At 33.1% G+C, this 11,629-nt stretch overlaps 1 protein-coding gene across 1 annotated transcript; it reads right to left on the bottom strand.

Annotated features, from left to right (window-relative positions):
• Positions 1–1,994: 1,994 nt before the first annotated feature.
• Positions 1,995–10,745, bottom strand: LOC133188435 (arylsulfatase B-like). Its single transcript, XM_061323865.1, has 14 exons — positions 10,643–10,745; positions 10,095–10,206; positions 8,757–8,808; positions 8,474–8,577; positions 8,060–8,166; positions 7,847–7,908; positions 7,311–7,412; positions 7,141–7,204; positions 6,845–6,942; positions 5,636–5,772; positions 5,297–5,355; positions 3,935–4,058; positions 2,559–2,707; positions 1,995–2,298 (listed from the first exon to the last, which is right to left on the bottom strand). Exons 1-14 carry the CDS (start codon positions 10,743–10,745, stop codon positions 2,126–2,128), a joined length of 1,446 nt encoding a protein of 481 aa, XP_061179849.1. The 3' UTR covers positions 1,995–2,125.
• Between the last annotated feature and the right edge of the window lie 884 nt (positions 10,746–11,629).

Raw genomic sequence — 11,629 nt, 5'->3', positions numbered from 1 at the left:
GAAGATAAAAGACTTGCCAGAATTAATTGGATCGGTTGTTTTAGTAAAGGAAGGGAGATGGTTAAAAATGATGTTTGTTCTCGTGCCCAGTTAAAGCAAGCTGGAGAAGAGATGTGTCCTTAGTTGAGCAATTTGTTATGGAAGAGCGCCAAGTTACAGTTAGAAAAATAGTTGAATATCTTAACAATAATATAATTATTAAATCCGTAAAATATCATTTACTTTAGATTTTAAACATATCAGTAGGGCTGGGTATATATAAATTATTGCAAAAAAGAATTTGTTGATTTCACTAGAGTTTTGGAACAAAATGCAACCATACAACAGCAACCTTACTGTTTGGTACTGTTTGGCACGATTGAAAACGTTTCTGACATATTTCATACTTAAGAAATCTAAAGCCCAAGCAGTTTGCCGGTATATCGGTACTGGAAAACGTATCGCAATACGATATTTTTTTGTTAATGAATCGCAATATACCGGAATATCTATATTATTGCACAGCCCTACATATCAGATATGATAAAAAGAAGGCGCCCATGCTTTATCCACATTGGATAAACGACGCTCCCAAGATAGAGGACTCGTTTTTTGATGGTCACCATGCTCATTCTGGGAAAGGATAACATTTTCCACCCATCCTATTACCGATATGGCCATTTCTGACAAATGGATTGTCCTTGTTATAAAAAAAATAGCTTTCATGGTAAAAAATATAAAACCCGGAAAAATCTTTAAGCTTCTGTGAACAAAACGCTACAGAGTATGTCACGTGACCGCCTGGATCACGTGCTTCGCGCATGGGCAGAACGGTGGCAGACGAGCATGAAAATCGGAGAGGACTACTTTAAAAAATAATGAACACTGAAACCTTATTTTATTTCTTGTATGGAATCAATTCAATTAGTTCGCGAAATTTTTTATCACCTCACGTATATATATATATATATATATATATATATATATATATATATATATATATATATATATATATATATATATATATATATATTAAAATCAAATCCAAGATGAACAAACAAGTTCACATTTAATTATTACACTTAGCTCTTTCGCCGTGAGGCTCTTCAGAGTGTAACAAAGTTTACAAAAACAATACAACTTGGTTGTTATGACGTCGTTATTGTGACGTCACAAAGGCAGCATTATACATTGGCGCAGGTAAATGTCATTACGGCGCAAAAAATATAGAATGACAGGAATACGCCATGCAGTGAACATTTTGATTCATGTGCGAATGGAAACTTTTTAATACTTCCATTTTATAAAGTTCTAGAAAATAGTGAACAATTACGGAGAGGCAAGGAAGATTACTTTGTAAAATTATTTAAACCTAAACTAAATGTAAATTGAACATTATAGCTTAAAAGTAGCAGTTTATTTTATCACAATTATATGTGTGCAATTCTATACTTTTGGCGCCCTAATGACATTCACCTGTCATATACATTTGTTCGTCTTTCCAAGTGCAATCTTTATAAATGTCCTCTGAAGATGACGACAGTGTGTCTCTCACTTTATTTCTCTGTATTGTATGCAATTACATATTGAGATTTTTAAGGTCAGACGATACGTTCCTCAAATATCTGTTTTGTATATCTTTGTATTTTATGGAAAATATTCCAAATTTTAATTACTTTCTGATTTCTAAACTTGTTTCAAATTGTCTTTAAAAAACCGAAAAATGTGATATTGGCAAATTAAGTTCTTTCCAAAAGGATTTTATAGGAAACAACATCTCTTTATCTTGCACAAATGCCTGGTAAGGTACCTCAATTTTTTGCGAGTAAACATGTTAAAGTAGCAATACTTCAATGACAAATTCTTAGAAAAAATTATATATTATTGAGGAACGTATCGTCTGTCCTTAAAACAAAAAACAAAAAATCAGCCAAATTTACCCTAAAAATTATTTGTTATAAGTTTCGTAATTCAATATCAGTTACAATATCTTTAACAAAAAATAACCTTTATCATGTAAATTCATTACATATTTATTTCTTTTAAAAAAGATAAATAACAGTACAGTTTATTGAACGTATGAAAGCAACAACGGAAAAATCTTCCATTATAACTAAGTGCGAATTTTTATAAAATGTCTTTATTTTTAGCACCACCCTGGTGTCCAAAACCCGCCATAATTCTTTGGAGCAGCAGATTTAGAATTGGAAGGAAAATTTGCTGGGACAATTAGCTTGTGATAATAGTCAAGCCTCGATTTTAGTTTCAATACCACATCTGGAAGCTTCTTGGATAAATCAACGTGTTCATTTGGATCCTCTGAAAATAGATTATTTTCTTAATAATTTACAGTTTACTCAAAAACACAATCAAAAATAAAATTCGGTGAAGGATTTATTTAAATATTCACTTTATTAATCCAGTACATATTTATGGATTTGCGTGAATGTAAGAGATTGGGAACCTTCTTGAAAAGCAATGAAAATCAATATAATGGATTTTAAAAATTACGAATTAAAAAAATCTACCCTTTTTTTCCTTTTTAAAAAAATTTCCACTTGCTATCTTCAATGCCAAACCTTTTAAATTAAAAAGCATCATCTTGTCTACAAAAGGAAGTGTAGCATTAACTGGTGCATCATTATAATTGTCCTTAACCACTTCATCTGGCTTGTACCAGCCCTGGTAGAGCCCTGGATAGCCATCTATTAATTTGTAATCCCCCATTCTACAACACATAAATTTTACTTATACAGTTTACAAACATACATTTATGCTTAATTTCGATGTTTAATGGATCCATGATGGATTTATTGTAAATGAATATAAGGAAAAGCCAGAATAATTCAATGTCATCAGTTGCCGAAACGTTCCACTTAAATAGAAGAAATGAAGATTTTTTGCGATTGAATGGAATTTTTCAATTTTTGAAATGTAAATACGTTTAAAGATTTTTATCATTAAAATGTATATCACGGTTGATGTATCTTATCATTAACATTTAACCACAGGTAAAGTGCAAACACTTTTAACGTACTTTGGCATTGACATTTTCATGTAAACGTTTTTAACGTACATGTATAACGTTATGTATTTTGGTACTGACAGGTAAACACTTTTAACGTATTTTAGCATTGAAAGGTAAACATTTTTACCGTATTTTGGCATTTATAGGTTCACACTTTTAATGTATTTTAGCATTGAAAGTAAACATTTTCACCGTATTTTGGCATTGACAGGTAAACACTTTCAACGTATTTTGGCATTGACATGGAAACACTTTTAACGTATTTTGGCACTGACAGGTAAACACTTCTAACGTATTTCAGAAAAAAAAATTCATAAGGATAACACCCGATAGTTTCTATAAAGGCATATTTTGCGTGAAGAGCTAACAAGCTTTGATTTCATGAAATATATGTGGTTGAAAAGTTTCAGGGCATATATTTACCCACTTTCAAACCAAATGTACAAGCATGTAGTAGGGGGTCAGGAGGTTCCGGAACCCCCACCCCGGGATTTTCAGAATTTTCAAATTTCTGTAGTAGTGTAAGGGAATTTTAAAGATGACTCCTGGTATAATGTAAGGAGTGTCATTTATATTACATATATGGAGGAAAGACCCCCCCCCCCCCCCCACCAATAGTTTTTTTTATTTTTGACAAGTTTAGGTTATTTATTAATTATTATTTATTAATTAAGGTCTTCCGTCTTCACTGAAGACCTTATAGTGATTCTACTGTTTTTTCTTATTATTATTAAGGTCTTTTGTCTTCACGGAAGACCTTACAGTGATTATACTGTTTCTTATTATAATTATTATTCTTTCTGTTGGCAAAATTTTGTGCAGGAAAAGAAAAAGTAATTGTTAGAAATGTTTTGATTAAAGGGGGGTTTTGCTTGGAACGGCTCTTATAAAATATCACATAGCTTAATCAAAATTTTTATTCTCTACCTTATAGCAGCGTGGCCGCACACCTCTGGTTTTAGATCATCAATGTTATAAACAAATTCGGTTCGTTTAGACTCTCCCCCTGTTCTTAGACTGTCCCATTGGTCGATTCCATCAAGATTCGGATCTGCAAATTTTGAATATAGTTATCTTTAATCAGCATTATAATAGGAAGGAACGTTGAATATCCTTAAAAGGGTTTCACTAACAGTGTTACAGAAAGAGAACTGAATGTTCTTTAGGGGTATTAAAAATACATAACCGGAAGGAATTTTGAATAACACAAATAATATAAATAAACCGGCTAATATATGACAAAAATATCACAAACAGAAATGGGACTTGGATATTCTTAAAGGGTACTACATTTGTAATACATATAGAAATTTAAATATTCTTAGCGAGCATTACAAATAGCTTAACAGAAATAGAACTTCAATGTCCTTAAAGAATATCAAATACAGCCTATTAGAAAAGAAAGTTGAACATTCTAACTGAGCATCATCAACAGCATATCAGTGGGGCCTTATATATCCTTAAAAGACATTACAATTACAAACACCATAACAGGAATGGAAACTTGAATGTACGTAAAGAGCCACAGAACAGGAAGTAAACTTCAGTTTAACCTTAAAAATATCACAAGCAGCATAACTGGAATGGGAAATTTAATACTGTAAAGGTATACTTTTTCCCCACGGAATCATGATTTCTGTTCAAAAGGGTATCACATATTAAAACTTGAAAATCCTTAAAAGGCATCACATATATAGCATAAAAGAGGTAGAAACTATAATATCTATGAAAACCAGCTTACCAAGAAGGCATTTTTCTCACACGGAATCATCAACAACATAAGAAGAAGGAAGCTTTAAGATGTTTCAAGTACATAACATTCACAAAAAACATAATAGAAACGAAACTTGAACATTCTTACAGGGCATCACAAACAGTTTAACAGGAAGGAAACTTGAACATTCTTATAGTGCATCACAAACAGTTTAACAGGAAGGAAACTTGAACATTCTTATAGTGCATCACAAACAGTTTAACAGGAAGGAAACTTGAACATTCTTACAGTGCATCACAAACAGTTTAACAGGAAGGAAACTTGAACATTCTTACAGTGCATCACAAACAGCTTATCATGAAGGAAACTTGAACATTCTTACAGTGCATTGCAAACAGCTTATCATGAAGGAAACTTGAACATTCTTACAGTGCATCACAAACAGCTTATCATGAAGGAATCTTGAACATTCTTACAGTGCATCACAAACAGCTTAACAGGAAGGAAACTTGAACATTCTTACAAGGTATCATCAACAGCTTTACAGGAAGGAAACTTGAATATTTTATGCCTACCTGGTGTCCCTCCAGCTGCGCTGAGAACTGTTGGCATCCAATCTACAGCATGTATAATCCTGTTTGAAAATAATAGAAGGAATAGAAATAGATTTGATATAATTTTCAAAAAAGGGACTGAGACATTTCATTTGCATTCATTAGATGCATCATGATTGTACATAAGAGACGAAATTCATTTAGCTTAAGTAATATAAGTAAGAAAATTGGTTGCTAGTATACACCCTACACTTTTTTGTATATTACAAAACTTTAACTTTAATTTCAATGACTCATTTCCATATATTCCATTTTCAGTGATATTCTTAAGTTCGGAAGAATGAAATACAACGTACTGACCCATTATAGACAGAGTTAGTTTTCTGTATACCAGCCCCCGTTATAAAGGCAGTGGCTCTTGTTCCTCCTTCAAATACCGTTGCCTTACCTCCCCTTAATGGATAATTATTTCCAGCAAATGTTGTCCAACCACCATTCTGAATGTATAAAATTGTATACAAGTGAACAGTGTAAGTTGAATTAAAAATCAGATAGTATCAAAAATTCAAAAAGAAGGAATATTTCTTTTTTTTTTTTTTTTTTTTTTTTTTTTTTTTGCTTATTTTTCAAAACAAATTTCTTACAAAATTGTAGGTTGAAATAATAAGATATCATTTTCCCATTTTATTCACATGAGAAATTCATAACACATACATTTATTGTGGTCCGACCCTATCTCCAAGGGGCCAAGACTTTACTTGAATCATTTTTTTTCAATATCAATGTGACTAATATGGCCTTGCTGTTCGGCAGATAAAGTAAACATGCATTAGGTGAAAATTGCGCTCTGATTTAAGCCCAACCCCAGGATCCATAATTTTGAAAAAGCTTGAATCATTCTACATAACCTTGGAATGTTACCATATGAATGCTATTAAGTGTAGCCCTGCTATTTTCAAAAGATTTCTAAAATAAAACAGTTGAAATGTTTATAATTTACAGTTGGCAAACAACAGACCCGGATACTCTTCGATCAGAAATCTCAACTGAGCCTTTGGATCAGGTGAGCTACATGTAGAAATCAGCAGGTATATAAAAAATCCAAAAGACGGAATATTTTAATATGTTTGCTTTTTAAAATCAATTTTCTTGTGAACCTATTAGTGTTACTTATCACTTAAGAGAGACATGAAATATTTCATGTTTCTTCAATGTTGATTTATTTCTTTGGATAATGTATACATGCAATTTATTAATTGTCAGAGGGCTAGAATAATTATGCATAGTATAGGACTAAATTTGGCTTTCAAAAGGGCTAGAATAGGCATGGTAAAGGGAGAAATAGGCGTGGTAGAGGGCTAAAGAAAGGTGTGGTAAAGGGGTGAAAAGGGATGAAATCGGCGTGGTAGAGGGCTGATATAAGCAAGGTATAGGGCTGAAATAAGTGTGGTAAAGGGCTGAAATGGGCGTAACTTGCTGACAAATCCCATTCAGTGTATTTGACATTACATAACTTATTTATTAGTAATTAAATGTTTCTAAAGTCGATTTTCCCCAAATTATACTCACATCTGCAGTAAATATAATCAGAGTATCGTTGAACATCCCTTTAGCTTTCAGTGTATTGGTAATATTTCCTATTGCTTCATCCATGGCCGTAACCATGCCTAGAAATATGAGCACTTACAAAAGAACATCGCCATTGTTTTGTGACTACAATACCATGTTCACCACCCAAACCTTGTACTTGAATAATATTATTGTCTTTTAAACAATTAATAATTTATAAAGTTCTTAATTATTGAAAGTGTTAAAACTGAAACAATGATGGTAATGGAATGGCTGCTTTCTTTGGTTGTATTTACCAAGGTAGGTCTTGCGTGACTGTGTTTTTACATTAGGATACATGGCGCTGTATTGGGCCGGAACCTGTTGAACAATAAACACTATATGTAAGTTATCTTGAGATTCATTTTACAAACTGTTAATCCTGTAAAACACAAAGTTAAAATCTCAGAACTTTGGAATCACTTACCTGAAGAGGTTCGTGTACAGACTGGAACGGTAGGTACATGTACATAGGTTTAGACATGTCATGGTTCATGATGATTGATTGAGCTCTCCGAGCATACATGTGCTGTCAATTTAAACAGTTGATACTTCACTACATTGTGTATTGGTTACATGCCTTATTTATTGAAAAAATATAATACATAGCTTTTTGACTTCAAATAATGGCGCATTCCTCACTGACCGTATCATTCTGGCACTGGTGATGGTTAATATGCCATGTTTAGCTACGTATAATGATTTCATTGTCTCTTATTATATCGGAGCATAATGTTTTGTTTTGTTTAGTCTGTCCTTTCAGCTGTCTGCTAAAACTTCAATATTTGGCAAGTGGTTAGCTAGCTCGTTTCAACCCTAATCCAAGGACCTTGAAATTCACACATTTTTCGTAGAATGTTTACTCCTTATAATAAGTGGAATTTACCAATTGTTGTTTGCATACTATACGTCAGGAGTAAAAGAGTGAAATGTTTGCAAATCATTACTTCTGCCTAAACTTACCGCGGAGTACTCTCCCGTGGCATTAACAGGTGTTTTATTGTCTCTGAAGTCCTTACCACCAACTATTAGGGTAAAAAAAAAAACAATTTAACAATAAAGACTACTTTGGGATTCCATAATTCTTTTTATATTATCATAGAGTAACATGCCTTCATTTTTTATGCGAAAAGACTTCCTGTTACTAGATACATGTACATATAGAATTTTTCTTACCAACGCTAAGCTTGTAATAGTCCTCCTGGCCATTGTAATAACCATAGAACGTGTCAAACCCTCTGTAGGTGGGGGTGCATTCCCACTTACAAAATCCTAGGTGCCACCTGAAATCGTGCATTTTTTCTTATAATTTTATTATAAAGTGCTTTTTAACCTGTCAAATTAACTTGCTTCTGTACGTATAACAGACTTACCTTTATCAAATATGTATTTATTTTTAGGGGTCAATTGCGTCTCTCTGACCCTAACATACATGTATAACAAAAATAATTTGCGAAGACTAATTAAAATAGTGAACGCAGTTGGATCAGGAGAGAGTTTAAGATTCAAAAATAGAGGAAAATAAATACCCTATATATTTTGAGACTAAGCTTTTTAGGTGCTTTTTTAAATTAGGAAAAAACAGCTTACTTTCCAATGGCGTGGGTGGTGTACCCCAGTTCCTTCAGCTTCTGTGGTAAGAAAGTGTAATTCAGGGGAGAGCAGGTTGCCTGCTCTGGAAGGATTGCAAGATGCTAAAATCGATAGAATTCCGTTAATACTTTTGTTCTACATTGGCATAGTCAGTTTGATGCATAACTTAATATAAGATCTGATAAACTATTACAAGAAAGACGAGTTTAAGAAACTTTGGGTGCAGATGTTATTTTTACTTATATACTTACAGATAACGATATGCATCGTCAATAATTACCTGGAGGCCGGACTTGAAGGCGTAGTGACCAGACATGAACGAATTCCTTGACCTATGATTACACCATAGAGAAAAAAGATGTGTTTGTGAAACACTGATGCCCCTGTATGGCAACTTATAGCAAAGGTTAAACTTTCTCAAATGCAAATCAAATATGTTGACAACCAAAGTAAGGTCTTGTCTCGAGGAAAAAACCTGTGAAATATGAAAGGCCTAGCAGCAACCATTGAATAGATATGGAAAAGGTTAAAATCTTTTTTCAAAAGTATGTCAAACATCAAGGTCAAGGTCAAATGGTCAAAATTAATGGTGCCAAAGGAAAGGCCTTCTCCCAAGAAATACACAGGTGAAATATGAAAGCGGAAGCACCAACCGTTCAAAAGTTATGGCCAAGGTTAAAGTTTTTCAAAAGTAGGTCAAACTCCAAGGTCAAAATGTCAAAGCTGTTGGTATCCAAAGAACGGTCTTGTCACAAGGATTACACATGTGAAATATGAAAGTCCTAGCACCAACCGTTCAAAAGGTATGGCCAAGGTTAAAGTTTGGTAAAATTTTGCAAAACTGGGTCAAACTCCAAGTTCAAGGTCAAAAGATCATATATGGTGGTGCCCAAGGAAAGGTCTTGTCATAATGAACACTCATGTCAAATATTAGAGACTTACCCTTGACAGCGCAATAGTTATGGGCTAGGTTAAAGTTGACAACAGACAGACAGACAAACAGACAGACAGGACAAAAACAATATACCCCCGGGATCTTTCGATCCGGGGGTATAAAATTATCATTGTCCACTTTGTTTCTACAAGTACAATATGTACCTGTCTAATAATCCGTTTTAGGAACCTTTTCACTTTAATAGCTACATATTTTGGGGGTCTTCTTTTGAAATATGATATTATTAATAGATTATGTTGAGCAGTAAAATTTATTGAAAATAATACGTTTTTCTTGATTTTTGGCAGGTACATGTAGTGCCTTACAACTTGTTGAATATTACTCTGTTTATTAAAGAATTTAATGGGAGAGTAATACTAATTAAATTCAATAGATTCTTTATTTATAAACAGACACTTTTCAAAATTAATAAGTTAATATATTTCATTTAGAGATGCGTTTTCAATCTTATGTTTTTACAATAATTTTGAATCAAACAGAAGTCAAGCCCGTTTCAGCTTGCAGTTATAAAAAAGACTAGTCTTTAGAAAGAATTCAATGGGAAGTGAATGGGTTCACATTTTCAAGATATTCTGTGAGTCATGAAAATAAACATATTTTTAAATCTTAGGTCAAATGCAACAAATTTAATACGGAAATCACTGATCAGTCATTGGAACTTACGGCGTACAGACGGGCATGACGTATGAGGATTGTAAGATCATACCGCTGTGCGCCAGTTTGTCAATGTTTGGAGTTATGACGTCAGGATTCCGGAAACCAACATCATTCCAACCTTGAACAAAAATTGATCCGCTAATCAGCATGTTTATAAGATATGTCTTTTAGAATTACTATAAAGCAACAAATTACATTTTGATATCAATTTGAAAACAATGACTACAACACAACATGCATAAATATTCGGACGTCGAAGAGAATCTCTTAGGACACTTTGTTAAAATATGCGTTCGTACATGTATGTATTATAATTAACTCAGTTCTAAATCAAAGTGGGGAATTATGCATTCCTAAAGAAGTTTTTGTAGAATAAATTGTAATATAACTATTTCAAATTCGGTATGCGATGCAATACGTTAAACTGCCAATTAATCATCAAAAATTTGATTTGTGGATTTATTAACAAAGTTGCCTTTTTACAGATCATATTTTCATAAATCAAGCAAAGTAATGAATGCGTTTTGTTTTATGATGCAGATAATTTTACTTACCATAGTCGTCTGCCACAATGAAGAGGATATTCGGAGAAGAAGAAGAAACGAGGTATGGAAGGAGGAGAAAAATAACAAAGAACAGATCGCTTGTAGTCGACATTATTCCAGGATATTGTTTTCCTCTCTAAAAGTTTACAATACAGCCATGACTTTGATATAAGGTATTTGAATCAGTCATGTGAAGCACGGTTCAGAAACAGGGACATGTACCTTAAATTTTCTATTTACTGTTTACCATAGAACAATAACAATGTGTCGTATGTTGATAGTAAGTTACTGATAGTTGATTCTTTAATGGATTTCTCGTGACTTTTTCTCAACAAATTATTTTTAAACGTTAGTAGGTCACAAATAAATATGTACGAAGCATAGAAAAAAAATTTAAATATCCAATGATAACTATAATCGTGATGTAATGATCGATACTATCTCGTCGTGATAATTGCAGCAACTCTTAACAAAATATCTGTAGCTGTTCTGCTGTTCTATATGAAAACTTAGAGTAACATGTGCATTCGTTACTCAAAATACACCAAAGTTTTTCGGCACAAAATATATTGGTTTAACACAAATACTAAGGGATGTAAGACTTCTGCAAAACAATGTTTACCCTAAGTTATGTCGAAAATATTTGCAAAAAATGGAATAATGATTTCCCGCGGATCAGAGTGTGGGGTGGGTAGAGGTCTAGAGGATCTGATGGTGCCTCAGAGGCTATTGTGCCCCCACCCCCACCCCACCCCACAGCTTGAATGAGATATTAACGAAAAGGAGATAGAAAACGTGTTCTTTTTCTGTAAGGCCTGACAGATGAATAGAGGAGTTATCCGGAAGAACGATTCGCTTCAGGTTGGCTTGACATGAAATACAGCAGTTTTATGCAAAATCTTCTTAAAAATTAGTGCACATTTCACAAGGAGTAAAGAGATGTAACTCTATTATTCTTAGGAAACATTATCGCGAAGTGACTAATCGATCCGTAAA

The sequence above is a fragment of the Saccostrea echinata genome, unplaced genomic scaffold, assembly GCF_033153115.1.
Source record: "Saccostrea echinata isolate AGI-Se365-2 ecotype Australia unplaced genomic scaffold, CSIRO_AGI_Sech_v1 ptg000016l, whole genome shotgun sequence".
Taxonomy (NCBI): Eukaryota; Metazoa; Mollusca; class Bivalvia; order Ostreida; family Ostreidae; genus Saccostrea; species Saccostrea echinata.
Note: the sequence above shows the minus strand (reverse complement) of the source record. Positions and strands in the feature narration are given on the sequence as shown.